Source organism: Oncorhynchus keta, chromosome 28 (genome assembly GCF_023373465.1).
Source record: "Oncorhynchus keta strain PuntledgeMale-10-30-2019 chromosome 28, Oket_V2, whole genome shotgun sequence".
NCBI lineage: Eukaryota > Metazoa > Chordata > Actinopteri > Salmoniformes > Salmonidae > Oncorhynchus > Oncorhynchus keta.
In genome coordinates, this window is record NC_068448.1 from 51,193,090 (window position 1) to 51,220,948 (window position 27,859).

The 27,859-nt window shown below is 42.3% G+C and overlaps 2 protein-coding genes across 3 annotated transcripts in view; one reads left to right on the plus strand and one right to left on the minus strand.

The window, feature by feature from the left end:
- The window catches only part of drosha (drosha ribonuclease III), a 142,936-nt gene extending 119,188 nt beyond the window's left edge, over positions 1-23,748 (plus strand). For both annotated transcript variants that reach the window (XM_052483247.1, XM_052483248.1), the window contains exon 32: positions 23,029-23,748. In XM_052483247.1, the coding sequence (XP_052339207.1) occupies positions 23,029-23,159 (131 nt within the window). In that variant the 3' untranslated portion in view covers positions 23,160-23,748. The remainder of the gene's footprint in view (positions 1-23,028) is intronic.
- Positions 23,749-24,341: 593 nt separating this feature from the next.
- The window catches only part of LOC118361553 (cadherin-6-like), an 80,980-nt gene continuing 77,462 nt past the window's right edge, over positions 24,342-27,859 (minus strand). Inside the window, exon 12 of the mRNA XM_035741575.2 lies at positions 24,342-27,680. Within this exon, the coding sequence (XP_035597468.1) occupies positions 27,166-27,680 (515 nt within the window). The 3' untranslated portion in view covers positions 24,342-27,165. The remainder of the gene's footprint in view (positions 27,681-27,859) is intronic.

Below are 27,859 nucleotides of genomic sequence, written 5' to 3' on the forward strand. Positions count from 1 at the left end.
CTGTTTCCATTGATCATCCTTGAGATGTTTCTAAAACTAGATTGGAGTCCACCTGTGGTAAATTCAATTGATTGGACATGATTTGGAAAGGCACACACCTGTCTATGTAAGGTCCCACGGTTGACAGTGCATGTCCTAGCAAAAACGAAGCCATGAGGTCGAAGGAATTGTCCGTAGAGCTCCGAGAGAGGATTATGTCGAGGGACAGATCTGGAAACATTTCTGCAGTATTAAAGGTCCCCAAGAACATGGTGGCCTCCATCATTCTGAAATGGAAGAATGGAACCACCAAGAAATTGGAACCATCAAGACTCTTCCTAGAGCTGGTAGGTAGGTAAAATTGGGTGGGCTATTTACCGATAGACTATGTACAGCTGCAGTGATCATTTAGCTGCTCAGATAGCAGATGTTTGAAGTTGGTGAGGGAGATAAAAGTCTCCAACTTCAGCGATTTTTGCAATTCGTTCCAGTCACAGGCAGCATAGAATTGGAACGAAAGGCGGCCAAATGAGGTGTTGGCTTTAGGGATGATCAGTGAGATACACCTGCTGGAGCGCGTGCTACGGGTGGGTGTTGCCATCGTGACCAGTGAACTGAGATAAGGCGGAGCTTTACCTAGCATGGACTTGTAGATGACCTGGAGCCAGTGGGTCTGGCGACGAATATGTAGCGAGGGCCAGCCGACTAGAGCATACAGGTCGCAGTGGTGGGTGGTATAAGGTGCTTTAGTAACAAAACGGATGGCACTGTGATAAACTGCATCCAGTTTGCTGAGTAGAGTATTGGTAGCCATTTTGTAGATGACATCACCGAAGTCGAGGATCGGTAGGATAGTCAGTTTTACTAGGGTAAGTTTGACGGAGTGAGTGAAGGAGGCTTTGTTGCGGAATAGAAAGCCGACTCTAGATTTGATTTTAGATTGAAGATGTTTGATATGAGTCTGGAAGGAGAGTTTACAGTCTAGCCAGACACCTAGGTACTTATAGATGTCCACATATTCTAGGTCGGAACCATCCAGGGTGGTGATGCTAGTCGGACGTGCGGGTGCAGGCAGCGAACGGTTGAAAAGCATGCATTTGGTTTTACTAGCGTTTAAGAGCAGTTGGAGGCCACGGAAGGAGTGTTGTAATGGCATTGAAGCTCATTTGGAGGTTAGATAGCACAGTGTCCAAGGACGGGCCGGAAGTATACAGAATGGTGACGTCTGCACAGAGGTGGATCATGGAATCGCCCGCAGCAAGAGTAACATCATTGATATACACAGAGAAAAGAGTCAGCCCGAGAATTGAACCCTGAGGGTGTAATCGCTGCCAAAGGTGCGTAGCGGCAGCGTAGCCTCGTGGTTAGAGCGTTGGACTAGTAACCAGAAGGTTGCGAGTTCAAACCCCCGAGCTGACAAGGTATAAATCTGTCGTTCTGCCCCTGAACAGGCAGTTAACCCACTGTTCCCAGGCCGTCATTGAAAATAAGAATGTGTTCTTAACTGACTTGCCTGGTTAAATAAAGGTAAAAAAAAAAAAAGTACTGATTAAAAGGTCTGAATACTTATGTAAATGTAATTTTTATTTTTTTATTAATTAGATAACATTTCTAAACTAGTTTTTGCTTTGTCATTATGGGATATTGTGTGTAGATTGTGAAAGAAAAAAAAACATTTAATCAATTTTAGAATAAAGCTGTAACCTATCAAAATGTGGAAAAAGGCAAGGGGTCTGAATAATTTCCGACGGCACTGTATGTGGTCATTTTTAGAAATACACGAAAATAGCACTTCAATCACTTTTGCTACCCGCACTTCATGGTCAACGCAAGAGAAGAGTTGTCTATTTTAATATCGAGGAATATTTAACTTTCTCTGGTCATAGGAACAACATGAATTTGTGCATGAAGCAGATGCGGTGCGACTTGAGTTTCGCCATCAGGGGGAAGACTGTCCGCTGGTCAGTCTCACCGGAGGAAAGGAAGGAGAGAGCAGGGACCGTGAGAGGCGGACCCTCTGCCGATTTCTCCCTCCCTCCTCTGAGACGTTTTTTTCGGAACTCGGAAATCTCTGACTTCCGACTTCAGTGCGTTCAAGACAACTTCGATAAAATTGGGACATTTTTTTTCAATGGTCTTCCAAATCGGAACTCCAAGTCAGAAGTTCAGGCATCTTTCTAGATAGAGCTCCGACTTTCCGACTTGAAGATCACTGACGTCATGATTTGACCTCGTTTTCTTTTTTTCCATTTTTGAGTAAACGGTTGTCTTGAATGCGTCATGACCACCAGATGGAGGTACCATCAGTCCAGTAAAATAATACAAATAATTATTTGCAAATTATTTATGCTCAGCTATGCCTCGCAAGTGCTACACAAACTGAGCAATTTTGTTATCAAAGCTCGAGTTTTGAAATATAATATTGTCTGAGGAGCAATATTGGCAGGCCAGGAATATAGCCAACATGCTGTGATAATGAATTAGGCCTTCTGCACAAACCTCATTCCTACAGAACTGTTTTGATTAGGTTAATGTAAAAAAATATATATATATGTTTAAAAATAATCTGAGCTGTAGATCTTGACTAAGGATGTGATCTTTTTGACCACTGGTCTAAATAAACCATTCGATTATGATGCGGGGGTGAAATCCAAAGTTGTATTTTATATTCTTTGGCTATGTCATAGCAATTTTTTAAGATAAATATTGATACAATTCTAGCTCTAACACTTTCAATCTGCAAAAATGATACATTAATTGGTGGGTGATGGTGATTTCAGATCAAAAGTGAGGTGTGGGGCTCATTTGCATTGCCTCATTCACTGCCAGGTAGAACACAATTATAGGCTCTCAGAACCTGATATGAAAGAAATCCCCATCATCATCATCCCCATACACCAATCACCTCCTCCGAAACTCTGCACATCTATGTGCATGTGTAATGCATTAGTTTGAATACGTTGAGAGTTAGGTGTGTGCGGACCAGTAACACATTAATCAACAGTATAATTTGTTCCTCTTCACCTGACCTAATTAGCGTGTAGCTGGGTGAAGCCAGCCTTGCTGGAGTACGGAGGAAGCAGGCGAAGTTGCGAAGGTCACTAAGGTCAAATATTTTATTTGGTTTCGGCCTGCAAATGAGTCCCCTAGCGGCCTGTGATTGATACTGTTTGGGCATTCAAACCCTCGCTTTTATGAAACATTAGTGTCTTAGGGTGTTTGTTTTTTTAACAGCCCCACCTTCCCTCCTTATCTGGAGGCGTAGAGAAGACATGCTCTCTCTCCCTCTCTCAATCCCCCCTCTCCTCCAATTCTTAATTCCCTCCATTCTCTCTCCCCTGTGTAATGCCCCTGTCATAGTGATTGATAGATGCTCATTACTAGTAAATGAACATTTCCCTCCTCATAAATTGCTGTTTCATGTGACTAGTTTAGCGATACCTCCTGAAAAGGTCAGTTCATTTAAAATCATCTCTCCCTGCAAAGCCTCTTCCTCTCTCTCCATCAGACATTACAAACTGTCCAGGTCTGCATCCTAAATGGCACACTATGCCGTTCAGTGCCTTCAGAAAGTATTCACTCCCTTTGACTTTTCCTGCATTTTGTTGTCACAGCCTTAATTTAAAATGGATTAAATGTAAATGTTTTGATGCTAGCCTACACACAATATCCCGTAATGTCAAAGTGGAATTATGTTTTGTATTTATTTTTACATGTTAATTAAAATGTGTAAAATGTCAATAAGTATTCAACCCCTTTGTTAAGGCAAGCCTAAATAAGTTCAGGAGTAAAAATGTGTTTCACAAGTCACATTTTGTTTTTTACATTTAACCTTTATTTAACTAGGCAAGTCAGTTAACTTATTCTTATTTACAATGACCGCCTACATCGGCCAGACTCAGACGACGCTGGGCCAATTGTGTGCTGCCCAATGGGACTCCCAATCATGGCTGGTTGTGATTTTTTTTATTTAACCTTTATTTAACTAGGCAAGTCAGTTAAGAACAAATTCTTATTTACAATGACGGCCTAGGAACATTGGGTTTAACTGCCTTATTCAGGGGAAATAATACATAGTTTTACCATGTCAAGTTAGGGATTCGATCTAGCAACCTTACGTTTACTAGTCCAACGCTCTAACCACTAGGCTACCTGCCGCCCAAAATACATGATACAGCCTGGATTCGTACCAGGGTGTCTCTAGTGACGCCTCTAGCACTGAGATGTGGTGCCTTAGACTGCTGTGCCACTCGGGAGCCCATAAAGTTGCATGGACTCACTCTGTGTGCAATAATAGGGTTTTAAATTATTTTTTAATGACTACCTCGTCTCAGTACCTCACCCGATTGTCTGTAAGGTCCCTCAGTCGAGCAGTGAATTTCAAACACCGATTCAACCACTAAGACCAGGGAGGTTTTCCAATGCCTTGCAAAGAAGGGCACGTATTGGTGGATGGGTGAAATTAAAAAGCAGACATTAAATATCCCTTTGAGCCTGGTGATGTTATTAATTACACTTCCGATGATGTATCAATAAACCCAGTCACTACAAAGATAAGAAAGGAAACCACTCAAGGATTTCACCATGAGGCCAGTGGTGACTTTAAAACAGTTTCAGAATTTAATGGCTGTGATAGGAGACTGGGGATGGATCAACAATGTTTACTTACTCCACAATACTAACCTAATTGACAGAGTGAAAAGGAAGCATGTACTGAATGAAAAATATTCCAAAACATGCACCTGTTTGCAATGAGGCTCTAAAGTAAAACTGCAAAAAATGTGGAAAATAAATAACGTTATGTTTTGATTGCAAAACGTTATGTTTGGGGAAAATCCAACACATCACTGAGTACCACTCATCATATTTTCAAGCGTGGTGGCTACATCATGTTATAGGTATGCTTGTCATCTGCAATTACTAGGGAGTTATTTTATTTAAAAAGTAACGGAATAGAGCTAAGCACAGGCAAAATCCTAGAGCAAAACCTGGTCTGCTTTCCATCAGACACTGGGAGACACAATCACGTTTCAGCAGGACAATATCCTAAAACACATTGCCAAATATACACTGGAGTTACTTACCAAGAGGATAGTGAATGTTCCTGAGTGGCCTAGTTACAGTTTTGACTTAAATTGGCTTGATAATCTATGGCAAGACTTGAAAATGGCTGTCTAGCAATGATCAATAACTTGATCGAGCTTAAAGAATGTTTGAAAGAATAATATGCCAGTGCTGTACAATCCAGGTGTGCAAAGCTCATAGAGACTCTCATAGCGACAACTGTAATTGCTGCCAAAGGTGAACTCACGGGGTTGAATACTTATCTAATCAAGATATTTTTTCTTCCACTTTGACTTTTAAAGTATTTCGTGTAGATTCTTAACAAATTACAATTAAATCCATTTGAATCCCACTTTTTGCAACAACAAAATGGGGGGAAAGTCAACATACTTTCTGAAGACACTAGGGAATAGTAGGGTGCCATTTCGGTTGTAACCTGGGGCTGCGTTGGACCGTTTCCCCCCCCCCCTTTCCCAATAAAGCTAGCTACTTGCTGAGAGAGAGAGAGAGCGAGGCTCTCACTACAGTATGACTGAGACATGGAATGTGTTTAATGGCCCAGTGCAGTCAAAATCCAGTTTTTCCTGATATGATTGTATCATATTGTACAGCAGCTGATAAAACTGTAACATTGGAAAGGTGCGAAGACGTTGGATCGGTGTTATTTCCTGATAGTGGCCAGGAGGGCTGTCACATCACAATACGTTTCTTATTTGTGACGGTATGTTTCTGAATAACAAAAGTTTTAAGTATGTTTTTTTAAATAAGTGCATGACAATAGAAGTGCAACAAAGAATTCTATGTGATTTTAAATTGGCATTCTTTGTTCTGTTGGTTTAATGCTCGACAAAACAGATAAAGTAGTCCAATTTTCCATTTATTTAGCAATTTATCAAAATATTGTTATAAACGATATTGTACAAATCTACAGTGCCTTCAAAGTGTTCATACCCCTTGATTTATTCCACATTGTTATAGCCTGAATTCATAATGGATTAAGTGTATTTTCTCACCCATCTACACAGGGTACTCCATAATGACAAAGTGAAAACATGTTATTAGAAATGTGTGCAAATGTATTGAAAATGATATGGAGAAATATCTCATTTACATAAGAATGCATACCCCTGAGTCAATACTTAGTAGAAGCACCTTATAGCAGCGATTGTAGATGTGAGTCTTTCTGGGTAAGTCTCTAAGAGCATTCCACACCAGGATTGTGCAATATTTGCCAATCATTTTTTTTTTTTTTTTCAAAATTCTTCAAGCTCTGTCAAATGTTTTGTTAACCATTGTTAGCCATCCTTTTTCAGGGGTTACCATAAATGTTTAGGTAGATTTGAATCAAAACTGTAGCTCTGCCAGTCCAGGAACATTCACTGTCTTCTTGGTAAGTAACTCCAGTGTAGATTTGGCCTTGTGTTTTAGGTTATTGTCCTGCTGAAACAGGAATTCATCACCCAGTGTCTGGTGGAAAGCAGACTGAAAAAGGTTTTCCTCTAGGATTTTGCCTGTGCTAAGCTCCATTCATTATCCTAGACAAACTCCCCAGTCCTCAATGATTACAAGCATACCCATAACATGATGTATGAAATATAAAATATGGCGAGTGGTACTCAGTACTGTGTTGTATTGTATTTTCCCCATATATAACACTTTGTATTGCTTTGTCACATTTTTTCCCAGTATTATTTTGGTCAGGATGCATGTTTTTGAATATTTGTATTTTGTACCAGACTCTTTTTTTTCCCACTCTGTCAATAAGGTTAGTATTGTGGAGTAACTACAATGTTGTTGTTCCATCCAACTCTTAAATGTTTTAAAGTCAACTTTGGCCTCATGGTGAAATGCCTAAGCAGTTTCCTTCCTCTATGGCAACTGAGTTAAAAAGGACTCCTGTATCTTTGTAGTGACCAGGTGTATTGATACACCATCGAAGTGTAATTAATAACTTCACCACGCTCAAAGGGATACTCAGGTGCCCTTCTTTGCGAGGCATTGGAAAACCTCCCCGGTCTTTGTGGTTGAATCTGTGTTTGAAACTAGGACTGTACAGTTAATTGTATTTGTGGGGTACATAGTCATAAAAAAATTGTTAAACACTATTATTGCACACAAAGCGTATCTTATTATGTGACTTAAGAAAATGTACTTATTTAGGCTTGCCATAACAAAGGGATTGAATACTTATTGACCCAAGACATTTCAACTTTTCGTTTTTAATTCATTTGTAAAAATAATAATTCCACTTTGACATTATGTGCAGGCCAATGACAAAACATTTAATCAATTTTAAATTCAGACTGTAACACACCAAAATTTGGAAGAAGCCAGAGTGTAAATACTTTCTTTAGGCACTGGTATGTTGAGTCATAACGGTATAGCGGTATTCAATTATATCGGCCAGCCCTAGTTGCTGGTTGAAAAAACAAATCTACACAGCTCCTTCTTATCAGCATGTTTTGCATGACATCACCAGGTGATATAATATAGACCAATGACAGAGTTCCATACCTCTCTGCCAATAACAGCTTCAGATTACATATTACATATCCCTCATCCTTCAGATTACATATCCCTCACTTACTGTATCCCTCCTCCTCCCCACTCAGACCACTCCCAGACAATCCTAGCAAAATATTAGTTTATTATTGCAAAATATATATTTGTTTATTTTTGACCTTTTGAATTGAAAACTATTACAGTAAGGTGCTTAGTTGTTACCCCGAAATTATTTTTTTATTGAATAAAAAAACGCAGCGTTTTGTAGTTTAACATTTGTATTGAAAGGGATGGACAGAAATGAGCTAGGAGACAGATAATTAAAAGAGAATGTAGTGTTAACCAGTGGGGCCAGGATTCAAACCCACGCAGTCACGGGATCGCATAATGTGACGCAGCAACTGCTCGACCAATCTCAGTGCATGCACACATTTTCTCCCCTTAAACTAACTATATCTTACAGTAACTACCTACAGTATGTCTGACTGTCCAATGGCTTCCTACGTTGCTGTATGATTCTGCCTGTCAGGATTCATTTCCATGTTTTATTTAAGGCCTTCTTTGGTATCGGGCCACTTTAGAGTGAAATTTAAGTTTTTGTTCAAACCGTACGACCCCCCCCGCCGATTCCCTCCCTGACAGGCAGCTTAACTGCATCAGAAGAGAAGTAAAGAGGTAAGAGAGACAGAGCTGTGCTCAGCCCTCGCTCAGACAGCTCATTAAAGAGAAATGGGCCCAATATTTGGTGTTCGTTACGCTGTAGAGATCCGCTGGTGGCTCCAGGGATTCTCATTTTATTAATTGATGGCCTCTCATTTTGACAATCTCCTGCCTGTATCTGTCGAGGCAGAATTAAATGTTAACCAAGGCCTGAACTAAAGGAGGGGGTGCAAACAGAGCTAAGAGAGAGAGAGAGAGAGAGAGAGAGAGAGAGAGAGAGAGAGAGAGAGAGAGAGAGAGAGAGAGAGAGAGAGAGAGAGAGAGAGAGAGAGAGAGAGAGAGAGAGAGAGAGAGAGAGAGAGAGAGAGAGAGAGAGAGAGAGAGAGAGAGAGAGAGAGAGAGAGAGAGAGAGAGAGAGAGAGAGAGAGAGAGAGAGAGAGAGAGAGAGAGAGAGAGAGAGAGAGAGAGAGAGAGAGAGAGAGAGAGAGACCCCTGAAAGGTCGGAGAACATGAAATATACATGGGGAGACGAGTTAACCATTCGTCAACACATCGCTCATCCTTTTTTTGGAGCAGCCGGAGATAGTTTTGTTCATCTCTTTTGCTCATCTGATATCACACGCTTTCTCTGTCTCCATCTCTCTCTCTCTCGTTCTCTCTCATGCTCTCAATCTATTCCTCTCTCCTTTATGCTCTTACTCTTGCTCTTTTTCTCTCTCTCGTGGTCTTTCAATCTCTTTTCTTTATCACCACCACTTCACTTCATACGCTGTCCCCCCTGCAGCTGCATGTTTCCTAAACAATGCTGTTTCTTCTCCTGAATACTACAGGAAATAGTCTCTGGATGTGTCCCAGATGGCTTCCTATTCCATATATAGTGCATTACTAAGTAGGCTTTGGCTGGTAGCGAGCAGGGAGGGGACTAGATTCTCTCTCCTCAGCTGTCACTAAACCCTTAATCTCTTGGTTAAGGCTTCTGTGAATGCACAACAAGTACAATACAGTATGAAGGGTGGCTGGAGGATCTGAATGTACTGCTTCTGTGTGTGTTTATATATTTGCTCCCCTTGGCAAGACAGGGAGGTAGGGTCTAGACAAAGATAGATGCAGTGTTAGTGTTGTGGTTGGCCTATAGGTGATATGTATTCAGTCTGCTCGCAATAAAGCCGAAGCTTAGTGCTGGAGAGAGCATTCCCCCATCCACGTTGATGGGGCCGAGGTAGAGAGGGTCAAAAGCTTTAAGTTCCTCGGTGTGCACATCACTGATAACCTGAAATGGTTCATCCACATCGACAGCGTGGTGAAGGTGCAACAGCGCCTTTTCAACCTCGGGAGGCTAAAGAAATTTGACATGGCCTCTAAGACCCTCACAAACCTCTACAGATACACCATCGAGAGCATTCTGTCTGGCTGTATCACCGCAGTGCTCTCAAGGGTGGTGTGGTCAGCCCAACGCATTACTCTCGGCACGCTGCCTGCCCTCCAGGACATCTACAACACCCGGTGTCACAGGAAGAACCAAGAAGATCATTAAGGACCTCAGCAACCCGAGCCACGGCCTGTTCACCCCTCTACCATCTAGGAGACGTAGACAGTACAGGCGCATCAAGGCTGGGACCGAGAGACTGAGATACAGCTTCTATCTCCAGGCCATCAGACTGTTAAACAGTCACCACTAACCTTAGTTCAGCGGTTCCCAAACTATGGGTGATATGATAATGGGGTCATGGAAGAATTTCCCGTATAACATAAATCTATTATACATATATACAACAAAAGATGTACTATAATATTTTCTTTATCTCAAAATCATTAATGTGTTTAACCTTAAACATCTAAATGAAAATTATTCAAATCTAAAAGATCAAATTAAACCATGGAGGGCCCTTAGATTATGGGAAAAGGCTGTACTTGACCGTTGCACTTGAATCATTCCCACGGTGAATGGCTAGGCCTGCTACGCTATGAAACCACACACTACTGCAGAGACTTTGATTTTACCGAACGCAATTGATATTGTGAGAACAATTTGTGGGGAGGCACAGAAACTCACATCAGTTAACAATGTTAAACACATAATTGATGCTATTGCCAGCAGTCAAGAGGAAACTGACTGAACGACTCAAACTCCCTAGCTTATGCCCTCCAAATGGACGTTAACTGTGAGGGCCAAGATGCCCATTCATTGACTTTTGTTCGCTATACATGTCGAGGGATGCTATTCACAAAGACATTGTTCCGTTTCACGATTTCTGAGCATGAAACGGCATATGGGATGTTCAGTGTGCTGCTTGGCTATATTGACGAAAAACAGATTCCATATGGGATCGAATGGTGGGCTTTTGCTCAGATGGGGCGCCATCTATCACGGGATGGCGGACAGGCCAAAAGGACTCGAAGGGAATAATACCCTGCCGTCTCCCTCTGACCATTGATGCCGAGTTCAAAACAAACCGGAACTCTGAACTCAGAAAATCTGGGACTTCCGTCTTCAGTGCGTTCAAGACAACTGGGACCTCGGCAAGAATCAAACTAGGAATTCCACCTCGGGCCTCTTTCTAGTGCTCTGCCTCTGACTTTCCAACCTAAAGATCACCAACGTTATGATTTTACCTCATATTTTTCCAAGTTCCCAGTTGTCTTAAAAGCACCATTCATGGTAGGCTACCCTTGGCCAGCTGATATGTGTGAAGATGGATTCAGTGCTCTGGTCTGCATTAAAACCAGATATCGATCCAGGTTGGATGTGACGGCAGATATGAGGTGCGCTCTGGCGAACACGCCCCCCTGACTTTGAGAAGCTCGGACGCGACATGCATCAAGCACACCCATCTCATTAGTGGTGGTGAGATAAGAGACATGTCAGACTCATTTGCAATTGACTGCCCCACATTTGATGGTGAGTTAAGACAAATCAGAAATAATATTTATTTAATTTATTTTTTATTGACTGCCATGGCCCCCCCCCCTCCCAAAAAAGTCAAATTCTGTAATTAACAGTAAATGTTTTCACATGGGTGGGGTTGTGAGAATTTTCAGTTAACAGAATAGGGTAATGGGCCAAAAAAGTTTGGGAACCCCTGCCTTGGTCACTGTTCTAGCCGGCTACCACCCGGTACTCTACCCTGCACCTTAGAGACTGTTGCAGTATGTACAGTTGAAGTCGGAAGTTTACATACACCTTAGCCAAATACATTTAAACTCAGTCCAGACATGTAATCCTAGTACACATGCCCTGTCTTAGGTCAATTAGGATCACCACTTCATTTTAGGAATGTGAAATGTCAGAATAATAGTAGAGAGTGATATATTTCATATTTTATTTATTTCATCACATTCCCAGTGGGTCAGAAGTTTACATACACTCAATTAGTATTTGGTAGCATTTCCTTTAAATTGTTCAACTTGGGTTAAACATTTTGGGTAGCCTTCCACAATAAGTTGGGTGAATTTTGGCCCATTCCTCCTGACAGAGCATGTGTAACTAAAGAGTCAGGTTCGTAGGCCTCCTTGCTCGCATGCGCTTTTTCAGGTCTGCCCACAAGGGCATTGTGATGGCCACTTCAATACCTTGACTTTGTTGTCCTTAAGTCATTTTGACACAACTTTGGAAGTATGCTTGGGGTCATTGTCCATTTGAAAGACCGGGTCTTCCAAACTTTAACTTCCTGACTGATGTCTTGAGATGTTGCTTCAATATATCCACATAATTTTCCTGCCTCATGACTCCATCTATTTTGTGAAGTGCACCAGTCCCTCCTGCAACAAAGCACCCCCAAAACATGATGCTGCCACCCTCGTGCTTCACGTTTGGGATGGTGTTCTTCATCTTGCAAGCGCCCCCCTTTTATTTCCAAACATAACGATGGTCATCATGGCCAAACAGTTCTGTTTTTGTTTCATCAGACCAGAGGACATTTCTCCAAAAATTACTTTGTTTTTTTTCCCATGTGCAGTTGCAAACTGTAGTCTGGCTTTTTAATGGTGGTTTTGAAACAGTGGCTTCTTCCTTGCTGAGCAGCTTTTCAGGTTGTGTCGATATAGGACTCGTTTTACTATGGATATAGTTAATTTTTTACCTGTTTCCTCCAGCATTTACACAAGGTCCTTTGCTGTTGTTCTGGGATTGATTTGCAATTTTCACACCAAAGTACGTTCATCTCTAGGAGACAGAACGCGTCTCCGTCCTGAGCGGTATGACGGCTGCGTGGTCCCATGGTGTTTATACTTGCATACTATACCGATGAATGTGGTACCTTTAGGTGTTTTAGAAATTGCTCCCAAGGATGATTGATGTCAAGCAAAGAGGCACTGAGTTTGAAGTTAGGCCTTGAAATGCATCCACGGGTACACCTCCAATTGACTAAAAGTATGTTAATTAGCCCAATAGAAGCTACTAAAGCCATGACATCATTTTCCAATTTGTTTATAGGCACAGTCAACTTAGTGTATGTAAACTTCGGACCCACTGGAATTGTGATATGGTGAATTTTAAGTTAAATAATCTGTCTGTAAACAATTGTTGGAAAAAGTACTTAAGTAGATGTCCTGACTTGCCAAAACTATAATTTGTTAAGAAATTTGTGGAGTGGTTGAAAAACAAGTTTTAATGACTCCAACCTAAGTGTATGTAAATGTCTGATTTCGTGTGTGTGTGTGTGTGTGTGTGTGTGTGTGTGTGTGTGTGTGTGTGTGTGTGTGTGTGTGTGTGTGTGTGTGTGTGTGTGTGTGTGTGTGTGTGTGTGTGTGTGTGTGTGTGTGTACAATATGATCTTGTTGCCATCTAATGCACATTCAAATGTCTTAAATCAGCACTGCAGAGCTCTCCCTGTCCTATGCCGTGTCTTGATTATATCACTGTTGATGATATCTGTAATTGTGCATATACACCCCAATTCTGACTTGTGCTCTGATATCTGCTTCACTGATTTCTGCTCTCATAAAAGCCTGGGTTTTCTGCACGTTAACACAAGAAGCTTATTACCTAAAATGGGTCAGTTGAAAGTGGGTTCACAGCTCCAATCCAGATGTGTTAGTCATTACTGAGACGTGGTTAAGGAAGTGTGTTTTGAATACTAATGTTAACCTTTCTGGTTATAACCTTTTTCGACAAGACAGATCTTCCAAAGGTGGGGGAGTGACAATCTTTACCAAGGATCACCTTCAGAACTCTTGTTGTTTTCACCAAGTCTGTCCCCAAACAATTTGATTTGCTGGTTTTAAGCATTACCATTTCTAATGGCTCTTTGTTGACTGTTGCTGGGTGTTATCGTCCTCCATCAGCACCGGCCTGTCCCCCCCTGCCATAAGCTCTCTCCTGGCCCCTTACACTAACTCTGTATTTGTGCTGTGAGGTGACCTAAACAGGGACAAGCTTAAACCACCTGACCAAGTCCTAAAGCAATGGGACTTACAAAATCTTTCTCAGATTATTATCAATCCCCAAGGTATGACTCCAAACACCCAGAAAAGGCTACTCTCCTCGACGTTATCCTCACAAATAATCCTGATTGGGATCAGTCTGGTGTTTTCTGTAATGACTTTGGTGATTACTGTTTTACAACCTGTGTTTGTAATGGCTGCCTAGTGAAACGACCTGTCCTGATTTATTATAGACACTTCCTAAAAAAAAAATTAAATGAGCAAGCCTCATGACCTGGCCTCTGTATTTTGGTATAGAATCAGCTTGATCCCCTCTGTTGAAGACACTTGGACCTTCTTTTTTTATATTGTCAGTGGTATTGTTAACGAACACGCCCCATAAAGAAAATTAGAATTAAAAACAGGTTCAGCCACTGGTTCGACCGTGGTCTTGCAGAGTTACTCCACCTCAAGAATTGCATTTGACGAAAGACCTCGGCACGCTCATACTCACGCTGACTGGCTCTCGTTCAGGCAAATGACAAATAAGTGCACTCAGACTCTCCGGAAGGCAAAAGTTAGTTACTTTAAAGAGCCAGTTTAAAGAGATCTATGGGTCTAACCCCAAGAAGTTCTGGAAAACGGTTAAAGACCTAGAGAATAAACCCTCCTCCTCACAGCTGCCCATATTTCTTAATGTTGATGATGTGATTGTTACTGACAAGAAGAACATGGCTGAGCTCTTTATCACCACTTCATGAAGTCAGGATTCCTATTTGACTCAGCCCTGCCCCCTTGCCCGTCCAACATTTCCTCATCTTCCAACCCTTCTAATGCAACCAGCCCCGATGCTCCTCCCTCTTTTTCCCCTGTCCCGCTACAAAGTTTCTCCCTGCAGGCAGTCACTGAGTCCGAGGGGTTAAAGGAGCTCCTTAAACTTGACCCCAAAAAAACATCTGGGTCAGATGGTATAGACCCTTTCTTCTTTAAGGATGCTGCCCCTATCATCGCCAAGCCTGTCTCTGACCATTTTAACCTGTCTCTCCTCTCTGGGGCGGTTCCCATTGCTTGGAAGGCAGCCACGGTGTGCCCTTTAAATAAAGGGGAGATCAAGCCCTAACTGTTATGGGCCAATTTCTATTTTGTCCTGTTTATCAAAAGTGTTGGAAAAACTTGTCAATAATCAACTGACTGGCTTTCTTGATGTCTATACTATTCTCTCTGGTATGCAGTCTGGTTTCCGCTCAGGTTATGGGAGTGTCACTGCAACCTTACAGTTCCTCACCATTGCATATCTTTTTGTATATTTTTTCTAGAAACTCAACTTCGAAACACTCAAATGTGGTGCGGATCTGTTTTTTTTGTTGTTTTTTTCAAAAGTATTATTCACCTCGTATCCGAAATCCACAACAGAAGCTAGCCAGCTCACTAGCTAATGTTAGTATTCAGCTAACCACGGCTAGCGGTCATCAGCTATCGCCAGTTTTGTACAACGCGACTCAGGTCAGAGCATACCGGGCCTATTTTCTCTCCATATCCCCTGATTTCTACCACAAGCTCTGGACATTTACACCTGGATCTTGCAGCGAACTAGCTGCTATCCGAGTGATTATTGGCTAACGTCGATTCCCGAGCAAACACCAATTATCCTGGAGCTAGCTAGCTGAAGAGTTCCATCAGACACTCCTGGGCTACAATCACCTATCCGGACCCGTTTTACTGCCGATGCGGAGCCCCAACGGGCCTTCACGACTGGAATTCCGACGTTATCTGCCCGAAGGAGTTATTCAACTGGCCCCTCCTTCGCGAAGTAACCTGAACGCCCATCTGCAAACTGCGGCCCGCTAATCGTTAGCTGTCTTGAGCATATCAGCTGCTATCTGAACAGGTCTATCGAACAATCTTCTTGGGCCACTATAACTGTAACTATTTTGACAATTGGATTAGTCCCCTCTACCACACGGAACCCACTAATCTACCGACGGAACCGCACAAGGTGGCTAAAAACAGACCTCCATCTTCTGCTAGCTTGCTACCCATGGCTCGACTAGCTGTCTGAATCGCCGTGACCCCAACTAACCTCACTACTCACTGGACCCTTATGATCACTCGGCTAAGCATGCCTCTCCTTAATGTCAATATGCCTTGTCCATTGCTGTTCTGGTTAGTGTTTATTGGCTTATTCCACTGTAGAGCCTCTAGCCCTGCTCATTATACCTTATCCAACCTTTCAGTTCCACCACCCACACATTCGATGACATCACCAGGTTTCAATTATGTTTCTAGAGACAATATCTCTTTCATCATCACTCAATGCCTAGGTTTACCTCCACTCTATTCACATCCTACCATACCGTTGTCTGTACACTATACCTTGAATCTATTTTATCGCCCCCAGAAACCTGCTCCTATTACTCTCTGTTCCGGACATCCAATTCTCATGGCTTTTAGCCTTACCCTTATCCTACTTCTCCTCTGTTCCTCTGGTGATGTAGAGGTGAATCCAAGCTCTGCAGTGCCTAGCTCCACTCCTATTCCCCAGGCGCTCTCTTTTGATGACTTCTGTAACCGTAAAAGCCTTGGTTTCATGCATGTTAACATTAGAAGCTTGTTTGTTGTATTCACTGCTTTAGCACACTCTGCCAACCCGAATGCCTTAGCCATGTCTGAATCCTGGCTTAGGAAGACCAACAATAACTCTGAAATCTCCATCCCTAACTACAACATTTTCAGACAAGATAGAACGGCGGTGCCGTGCGGTGTTGCAATCTACTGCAGAGAGAGCCTGCAGAGTTCTGTTTTACTATCCAAACAATTTGAACTTCTACTTTTAAAAGTCCACCTCTCTAAAAACAAGTCTCTCACCATTTCTGCCTGCTATAGACCACCCTCTTCCCCCAGCTGATTGCCCCCCATATGTGAACTGATTGCCCCCCATCTATCCTCAGAGCTCGTGCTGCTAGGTGACCTAAACTGTGACATGCTTAACACCCCAGCCATCCTACAATCTAAGCTTGATGCCCTCAATCTCATACAAATTACCAATGAACCTACCAGGTACAACCCCAATGCCGTAAACACGGGCACCCTCATAGATATCCTCCTAACCAACTTGCCCTCTAAATACACATCTGCTGTTTTCAACCAAGATCTCAGCGATCACTGCCTCATTTCCTGCATCCATAATGGGTCAGTGGTCAAACGACCTCCACTCATCACTATCAAACACTCCCTGAAAGACTTCAGCGAGCAGGCCTTTCTAATCGACCTGGCCCAGGTATCCTGGAAGGATATCAACCTCATCCAGTCAGTAGAGGATGCCTGGTAAAAAATAAATAAATGCCTTCCTCACCATCTTAAATAAGCATGCCCCATTCAAGAAATGTAGGACCAGGAACAGATATAGCCCTTGGTTCTCTCCAGACCTGACTGCCCTTAACTTCTTTGGGATAGGGGGCAGCATTTTCACTTTTGGATGAATAGCGTACCCAGAGTAAACTGCCTCCTACTCAGTCCCAGATGCTAATATATGCATATTATTAGAAGTATTGGATAGAAACCACTCTGAAGTTTCTAGAACTGTTTGAATGAGTATAACAGAACTGTGAGTATAACAGAACTCATATGGCAGGCAAAAACCAGAGACAAAATCCAAACAGGAAGTGGGAAATCTGAGGTTTGTAGTTTTTGAACTCAGTCCCTATCGAATACACAGTGGGATATGGGTAATTTTGCACTTGCTAAGGCTTCAACCATCTTTAGAACGTTGTTTCAGGCTTCTACTGTGAAGGGGGCCAGATGAGAGGGGATTGTGTCAGAGGTCTGGCAGCAGCCTCGATCTCAGTCACGCATTTCACGTGAGAGTTGGCTCTCGTTCCATTGCTTTTCTACAGACAATGGAATTCTCCGGTTGGAACATTATTGAACATTTATGATAAAAACATCCTAAAGATTGATTCTATACTTAGTTTGACAAGTTTCTAGGACCTGTAATATAACTTTTTGAACTTTTCGTCCAACGTTCGGCTGGACCTGAACGCGCGTTTGGATTTGGTTACCAAACGCCCTAACAAAAGAAGCTATTTGGACATAAATTATGGACTTTATGGAACAAATCAAACATTTATTGTCGAACTGGGATTCCTGGGAGTGCATTCTGATGAACATCATCAAAGGTAAGTGAATATTTATAATGCTATTTCTGACTAATGTTGGCTGCGCAAAATGGCGGATATTTCTTTTGGCTGTTTTGGGCTCTGAATGCCGTACTCAGATAGTTTTTTCTGTAACGATTTTTTTTAAATCTGACACAGCGTTTGCATTAAGGATAAGTTTATCTATATTTCCATGTTTAACACATGTATTTTCATCAACATTTATAATGAGTATTTCTGTAAATTGATGTGGCTCTCTGCAAAATCACTGCATGTTTTGGAACTACTGAACATAACACGCCAATATAAAATAGGATAGCTAGCGGAACCCCGTTCCCAGACAGGTTAACCAACACAAAAACATTTTGTGAAGTTCTACATATCCACGAACAGCCCCCGTGAAATTCAACTTTTTAGGGAAGTTAGAAACCAATATACACAGGCAGTTAGAAAAGCCAAGGCTAGGTTTTTCAAGCAGAAATTTGCTTTCTGCAACACAAACTCAAAAAAGTTCTGGGACATTGTTAAGTCCATGGAGAATAAGAGCACCTCCTCCCAGCTGCCCACTGCACTGAGGATAGGAAACTCTGTCACCTTATCTGTGGTATAATCCAATATAATTTAGCATTTCTATAAGCATTTTTCTACGGCTGGCCATGCTTTACACCTGGCCACCCCTACCCCAGTCAACAGCACTGCACCCCCCATAGCTACTCGACCCAAGCATTCACCATTTCTCCTTCTCCCAAATCCAGTCAGCTGATGTTCTGAAAGAGCTGCAAAATCTGGACCCCCACAAATCAGCCGGGCTCGACAATCTGGACCCTTTCTTTCTAAAATGATCTGCCGAAATTGTTGCAACCCCTAAGATCCAATCCCAAAGATTGGAAAGCAGCTGCGGTCATCCCCCTCTTCAAAGGGGGGGACACTCTTGACCCAAACTGCTACAGACCTATATCTATCCTACCCTGCCTTTCTAAGGTCTTCGAAAGCCAAGTTATCAAACAGATCACCGACCATTTCAAATCCCACCGTACCTTCTCTGCTATACAATCTGGTTTCAGAGCTGGTCATGGTTGCACCTCAGCCACGCTCAAGGTTCTAAACGATATCTTAACCGCCATCGATAAGAAACAATACTGTGCAGCCTTATTCATTGACCTGGCCAAGGCTTTCGACTCTGTCAATCACCACATTCTCATCGGCAGACTCAAAAATCTATCACAGTGCCATCCGTTTTGTCACCAAAGCCCCATATACTACCCACCACTGCGACCTGTACGCTCTCGTTGGCTGACCCTCGCTTCATACTCGTCGCCAAACCCACTGGCTCCAGGTCATCTACAAGACCCTGCTTGGTAAAGTCTCACCTTATCTCTCTCGCTGTTCACCATAGCTGCACCCACCTTTAGCACGTGTTCCAGCAGGTATATCTCACTTGTCACCCCCAAAGCCAATTCCTCCTTTGGCTGCCTCTCCTTCCAGTTCTCTGCTGCCAAAGACTGGAACGAACTACAAAAATCTCTGAAACTGGAAACACTTATCTCCCTCACTAGCTTTAAGCACCAGCTGTCAGAGCAGCTTACAGATCACTGCACCTGTACATAGTCCATCTATAAATAGCCCAAACAACTACCTCTTCCCCTACTGTTATTTATTTATTTTGCTCCTTTGCATCCCAGTATTTCTACTTTGCACACTCATCTACTGTCAAATCTACCATTCCGGTGTTTTAATTGCTATATTGTATTTACTTCGCCACCATAGACTATTTATTGCCTTTACCTCCCTTATCTCACCTCATTTGCTCACATTGTATATAGACTTATTTTCTACTGTATTATTGACTGTATGTTTGTTTTACTTCATGTGTAACTCTGTGTTATATGTGTCGAACTGCTTTGCTTTATCTTGGCCAGGTTGCAGTTGTAAATGAGAGCTTGTTCTCAACTTGCCTACCTGGATAAATAAAACATTTAAAATGAGTATTGGTGTCTCCTAGGGGTCTTTGGCCTGGTTTACGAACTACCTCTCTGAGTGCAGGGTATAAAGTTAGAACATCTGCCGTCTCAGCCACTGCCTGTCACCAAGGGAGTACCCTAGGCCGCATGCTCTTCTCAATTTACATCAACAACATAGCTCAAGCAGTAGGAATCTCCCTCATCCATTTATATACAGATAATATAGTCTTAAACTCAGCTGGCCCCTCCCCGGATTTTGTATTAAACGCTCTACAACTAAGCTTTCTTAGTGTCCAACAAGCTTTCTCTGCCCTTAACCTTGTTCTGAACACCTCCAAAACAAAGGTCATGTGGTTTGGTAAGAATGCTCTTCTCCCCACTGGCGTGATTACTCCCTCTGGGGGTTTAGAGCTTGAGGTAGTCACCTCAAACAAGTACTTCTCGGAGTATGGCTATAGAAGGTACACTGTCCTTCTCTCTGCACACATCAAAGCTGCAGGCTAAAGTTAAATCTAGATTTGGTTTCTTCTATTGTAATCGCTCCTCTTTCACCCCAGCTGCCAAACTAACCCTGATTCAGATGACCGTACTACCCATGCTAGATTACGGAGACGTAATGTATAGATCGGCAGGTAAGGGTGCGCCCAAGCTGCTCGATGTTCTTTACCATTCAGCCATCAGATTTGCCACCAATGCTCCTTATAGGACACATCACTGCACTCTATACTCTGGAACTGAACTGGTCATCTCTGTATACCTGTCGCGAGATGCATTGGTTGATGCTTATTTATAAAACTCTCTTAGGCCTCACCCCCCTCTGAGATATCTACTTCACCCCTCATCCTCCACATACAACACACATTCTGTTGAAGGTCCCCAAAGCGCACACATCCCTTGGTCGCTCGTCTTTTCAGTTCGCTGCAGCTAGCGACTGGAACGAGCTGCAACAAACACTCAAACTGGACAGTTTTATCTCATTCTCTTCATTCAAAGACTCAATCATGGACACTCTTACTGACAGTTGTGGCTGCTTTGCGTGATGTTTTGTTGTATCTACCTTCTTGCCCTTTGTGCTGTTGTCTGTGCTCAATAATGTTTTTACCGTGGTTTGTGTTGCTACCATGTTGTGCTGCTGCTATGTTGTTGTTGTGTTGCTGCCATAACAATCGACTTCTATTCGATTTGATATAGGCTACTCTAAATGTGTTCATTTGTTAGTGAATGTGGGTTTAAATATGTTACTTTGTTAGTGAATTGGGCTTTAAATGTGTAGGATGCCCATAAAACCAATAAGCATGCGGTTCTGTAATCAGTGTGTGTGTGTGCGCGCGCGCGCTCATGTCTGTTTGTGCTTGTGTATTCTGTGGCACCCTGTAAATGAGACAAGTGTTGCTTGCTACATTCCAGCGTGGCAGTCATTATGTGGCACAACAAGCCTGGATGTTGACAGGGTCCCAACTCCAACCCAGTCCCCTCTCGCTCTCCAAACCGCAAGCCCAACCCTGTCCTTGAAAGGAATTACTGCATTGTCGATAAACAAAAGACTTGAGTCAAGCTAAGTGTGCTAACGCCTAGGTGATCAGTATGCATGAGCACGCCGCCTCAAAGGTGATTTTCTCTACACAACGCTGGACTGCGGAGAATTCTCAATGTGTTTTCACTCAATGCAAATCCTCAAATGTTAAATGGAAGACCTATTTCGGTTGAATGCATTCAGTTGTGCAACTGACTAGATATCCCCTTTCCAACACAGGTACCCTGTTGTCTTTTCTGTCTCTTCAGCTACCAGACGGGAGCTTTGAAATAAATGAAAAACATTGTAATATTCTTTAGGAACCTCAATTTCGGTTGCCTCCACACACTTTATGCTACTGCATGTTAAACAATGCAAATGACCAAAGAAGCATTTTCCTCTCTCTCAAGTGGTGTAATTCTCATCTCTTATAAGTCCTCTCCAGACTGAAATGCCGCCAGTGATTTCCATATTTTAACTGCATGTAGTTTTAGTTTCTCTCCGAGGCTCATCATGTGTTGCTTAGTCATCTAAGGCCAATCGCACTCCAGTGTATTCCTCACTGTTTCTTTGAGTGAATATGTTTGCCAACTAGATTTTGGCCTCATCTCTGTTGGAGACATTGGGGTCTTTTGCTGTACGTTTTGCATTCACAGTTGTCATTTAGCAGGTTTATCCAGCTCCAGACTTGCTCTCTCTAGTCGACATATGGTGGAGTGACCAAAGATTAGACCTGGATTCAAATCATGTTTGTTTTCTTTCAAATTGCTCTAGCTGCACTTTATTGAGCTTGAAGTGTAGTGAAAATCCAGAATCTCCTGGAGGACAGTGGAAGTTGATCAAAATGCCATTGATATTGTTAAAACTAACGCCTTTCCACCCGTGGCCTTAGTCTGGGTTTTTCTTGATTGAGCTTGACCCATAGATAGTTTGTCAAAAGGCTAAGTCTTCGAGTCAGTGTGAGATCTTTGACAGGATAACATACCGTATGGAACAAACGCGGTCTGTTGTTATTTTATGATGTCCTAATCTACACACCTAAATTTGTGACGTAAATGGTTTGATACAGAAGACTAGGCGTCACTTCATGCGTAGGATTTTAAATTGAGATGTATGCGGTGCTAAGCAGTGATGCGCCTTATCAGCTTTTAAACATTAATTTTCTGTTGTTCTTATTACAGATCTCATTTAGAGATGTTCTGTGCTAATTAACTTATCTGATCTCATTTTCATCACAATGACATCAAATGAGCCCTGTCTAAGTCCCTTATTTTCCTTAGTTAAGGACAATAATGAGGTACTAGAGCCATTCAGTGCTAATCATTGTTGAAGTGTGTCACTAGCATCAAAAAGGAGTATGTATACATTGCAATTTTAACATGGTAGCATAATGGTTAGAGCGTTGAGTCAGTAACCAAAAGGTTGCTAGTTTGAATCCCGAGGCGACTAGGGGAAAAATCTGTCGATCTGAACTTGACCAAGGCACCTTAACCCTTTTTCTCCAGGGCCACTGTCAATAATGGCTGGTCCCTGCTGTGACTCCATTCTCCAAAGTTGTCTCAGGGGAGTGGGATATACACAAAATACATTTCCACTTCACACCACACACTTGTACAGGTTACACACTTGTATATGTGTGAAACAGGACAGATATAGGCAGACCCTATTTTACCTTTATTTTGATCTTGCCATTCTAAACACTACTAATCACTGTCCTAGATCTGTCGTACAGCTGACCATGTTACTTCCCTTTTCCCCCGCTCTTTATCTCCTTTCTTTGGTCCACCTTTCTCTTTTCTCCTCCTCTGTCTCACTCTACCGCTCCATGCTCCAGATAACTTCCCTCAGATGGCTCATCAGAAGCGCTTCATCGAGCGGAAATACCGACAGGAGCTGAAAGAGATGAGACGAGAGAGGGATCGCCAGGAGAAGGAGGGAGACGAGCCAGAGGACAGCAGGAAGTAACAGAGCCCCTCTCCGACCAATCGATATGGACAGAGAATTTTTTCGACCAGTCAAGATGGACGATATTGGAGAGTGTAGGGAAGGTGCAAGAAGTGGAGGGATAAACTACTTCCAAATACTCTGAATTGCTAAAAGAAATGTGTCCTCTCCTCGACTACTCTCTTCAATTTGACAGGTGAAAACAATGGAAGCTTATCATAAGGCTAACTTTCACCTGGTCAGTTCATTCATAACAATTGCAAGGAAGCAGAAGATTGCGAGGAGAGGACATATTTTTGGGACAATTCAGAAAGAGCACTAGTCTATACAGTACACACCCTCTACTGTCTCGTCCCATTGGCTTGAGGATTACCTTGCATATTTTAGTACTTGTTGTTTTGAGCTGCTTTTATGTGTAGGTCTTAATCAATCGCATGTTGATTATGTACAGTCACGTTTTAAACTAAATCTAGGACATGGTTGGTCGTCGATCATGGTTATAATGGATGGCAACAGAAATGCTTTGTTTTAAATGTTTTTTTTTAGTTTTTTTTGTACTGCTAGTGACATTGATAGTAATTGCTATTAATAAAGGTATTTCACATGTTAATTGATTTGTCATCATGGAATATGTCCTCTTGATAGCCATACTCATCATAATCAGTGTCTGACACCAAATCGCTCAATGGGGAAACTAGTAGTGGCATATCACGTGCACGTTTATGAAGAGGAGAGCGTTAATATGATTCAATGACATTAAATATGATGTAAAATGCCACCATCTGTCTCGCATCTGCTGCCTCTTTCTCTAACAATTTCAAATTTGTGCCCCCCCCTCTCCAAATCCGATTGCCAGTTTTTAAAGATCTTAATTATAGATTGTGTGTAATTAATGATTTCTTCAGTTCAGTAGCCACAGGTTCCATGCTATTAACCACTTTACCGTCTTGAATTTCAACATTCACCATAAGAACTTAAGCTACCTTCAAGCCAGGCTGATGTCATCCTAGGCAAAAACTAAGGGAACATGGCTAATGTGCAGACATTTTTTCATTTCCAAATTAGTTCAAATGTCATTAGGGTTAAGGAAATGGTCTGTCCGTTTCCCTACTTTCTTCCTACTGTTATGTCTGTCAAATTGCTCAATGTTCGGACAAAGCTTTTCTGAATTCGAAACACTGATGATTACACGTACAAACAGAATAAGGATTTTAAAGATCTTTAATCGTGTTGAGTCATATAAATATCCAGTACAAAAATCACATTGTACAAAGCAGATGAATGAATGGGCATTGGATCATGACAGGGCCCCTTTAAACTACTGCACATACTGTAACCTATCATAGTATTAATCCACATAGACAAAACTTAGGCTGCATCCCGATTCTCCACTCTTCTCCTGGAGTGTGCACGTCATCGCATAGTTAGTAAGTAAGCCATGGACAAGCCAGAACGGCCCATATGGGCAGGAGCCCATCTCCTGTTTCTGTAGCATGAGGCAGCTTGATGTACAACCCCTGGACATAACGCTACTTGGATGGATTTAACAATGGTGGAAACTCCCCCCTTACCAATGCTGACACAATTCCTATGTTTTCAAATCCATGACTGTAAGTGTAAATGTGCATGCTTTAAGGATGGGTGGAGAATCGGGATGCAGCTCAATCACATAGTCAACAACATAATATAGAGGCAACATGAACACCCAACAGTGTTCTTTAGAAAGAGGACATCAGAACTATCTCTGGTCCAGAGTGTGAGCAGGAAGCCTCAGCATAAGAAAGCCACACTAACGCCCTGGACCAGAGCTTTCTATAGGCTAAGCATATCTGGCAGCGAACATTACTCTACAATCCCCCAATAGCATTGGACACTGGACGCTTGATGGACTTGATGTTTGTTTAATGCATGTCCATAGCTGAGCATGGTGTTAATGCTGAAAGGCAAGAACAGTCCCAATAAAGAAGCACAAATATGTATTTATAGTGAGATGCTGCTGACACCCTGAATTAAAGTGAGAAAATGGATATACCAATCCCAGATTGCCCCTTTTTCAAATTAAAATAATGAGGGGAAAATAAAGCACTCTTCTGTTGTCATTTTCTCTTCTAATTTAAAAACTCTTATGTCTACCGTTCAAGGGCAGAAGACAAACGGTTGATTTTCAGTTCGGAGGGTTTAGGAACCCAAAAATGAATGCTTATCAAAGCAATGTTTGCCACAATCTCAAACAGTCACTTACACAGTGGGCGCTCAATGGTCAAAGAAATAGAACGAGAAAATAACTTGCTTATTACAATTATTTAACATATAATATAGTATACATTATTAACAAGTGTGTTCTTGACTCAGAGGATTGTCTAAGCTACCTCAACATTTTCATTGTTTACATCCATAGATGTTTTTTGGGGGAAAATAATATATGTACAGTTTGTGTGAATTGTGAATGCTGCGGACAGAGACAGGGAAATAATATTACCGTCGTTGTGGCAATTATGTCAGTTGTGTTATTAGTTTGAAATGTCTGATTAAATGTCATCCTTCGGCAATGATACTATTGTTCAATTTGTATGTTTTGGCCTTGGGCAAGTTGCTTCATTTGAATTGCTCAATTTTCTTACTATGTATATGTCAAACCATTTCATGATGACAAACCAATCTAATGACCATTTTCATATGTGTATATATATATATATGTCCAAACATTTTATGATCCCAATATTGTGTTGACCTGTACCTCTTATGTCAATGACAATCCCAACAGAATGTCAAACATTCTCTCTTACAACTGAAAATGGCATATTACCCTTAATATCGAGCCTTTCTCCCCCACATACTGTCGTCCCAAATATGTCAGGCCTGGAAACTGTCCGTGTGCACATCACAAATGGATGTTCAACCGTCAATCAATTACTCCGTTTTAATTCACCAAGAAAAGCATAAAGTACAACAGTGAGTAAAGAATCAGGTTTAATTTGAACATGTTCAGTTCATTAGGGTAACACTTTCCATTAACCCTTTATAAAGAGTACCTTATTGCAAAGTGTTATTGACATGAGTTTTTTTTTCAGATAGTCAGCACCCTGAGGAGCTTTTTGGTCCGGGTGTTTCAGCTCCCCCCTACAGAGAATGATCTCCTAAATGGCACACTATTGTAGCCTGGTACAAATGTAGTCCACTATATAGGGAATGGGTGTCATTTGGGATGCGGAATATGTAAAGCTATGTGGATCAGGTGTTATTGACGGTCAGAAAGGTGACGTTACAACCCATAGAAATTGAATGAGTAGAGTGGGTGTCCCCATTCAAGTCAAGGATGCCACAGTCGGTGGACTAGTGGCCATTTTGACTGTACCCATAGAATTAGAGCATTCTATTTCTATGGTTGAACCCCTCAGTCTCTTAGCATGGCTTTATGTGACTTCAAAAGAAGATTGTGACATACATAGCCAATGCTATAAGGGAATGGGACGCTAGAAACCTGATAACAAAACAGAACTGTACAGCATATTGTATCAATACACAGATACACACAATATAAGATATATCTCACAATATGCAGCTTTTCAGTCCAGAAACTCTGAACAATTCATAGATGTTGTCTCTCAAGTTCACCAGAAAACCGCTTGCTTTTTGACCCTCTATTTGCAGGCAGCTTTTGAAAATCAAAAGAGAAGAAGTATGTTTGTACATAGAGATATATGTGGGGCCTGATGCACAGAGTACAGTACCCCCATATACAACGAAGCGTCTTCTTGACAAGTCTTTTCCTCATGAGTCCCCGGCTGCCTTGCAGAGAGAGAGACCACTAAGCGTCGTCGTCCAAGGTCCTCCAGTGAGGTCAAAGATCAACGGTGATCAACAACGGTAAAAGAGCACTTTGAAAAATACTGCCTTGTCTTTTTGTGTCCTTCATGTTTTGTTCTATTGTTTACCACTTTCACAAAGTACCAGGAGTTAAGTTCACTTTAGCTAGTGCATGAGTGTTTGTTGTACTTTTTCCTTTTACGAGCTCCCTTCTCTCTGGTTAGGAATCCCTGTAGCCGTCACTGTCCTCTCCCCCGTACATGTCAGCTAGTTTTCTAAACCTGGGTCCCCACTCACTCAGGTAGTTATAGTCCTGGTCTCCCTCCGTGGTCACGGAACCCAGGGAGCTCAGGGACTCAGCCACCGAGCCGCTTCCCTCGTAGGCGTAGGTGGCCAGGGAGTCATAGGGCGGCGCTGTGGGGTCCTGGTCGTTGTCCTGGAGCCTTTGGTTTATGAATTCCCTGACGTCCGAGTTGTCCCTGTATGCAGGAGGGAGGACAACGGTCCGACGGACGGGAGGGTTCAGGGTCTCGGGCTTGATGTCCCTGCGCTGTTTGGTCTCCTCGATAGCCTCCGGGTTGCGCAGCGTGCCGATATCAAAGGCCTGGGTGTCCTCCTCTCCGCCCCCCTCATCGTTGTAGCTGACGACATTGTCTCTCACATCCTCTTTGGAGATGATCAGAGGCTCCTTCTTCCTCTGCTGCCTCCTCAGGGCAGCGAACAGCACAACGATTACTAGAGACACAGAGAGAGAGAAGAACTTGAGCATGAGATGGATAGGAGAGGAAAGCAAATGAGTTGAGGAATGTGCCTCGATACTCAGGATTTTCTTTTCTTTTTTAACATGTATTTAACTAGGCAAGTCAGTTAAGAACAAATTCTTATATACAACGACAGCCTACACCGGCCAAACT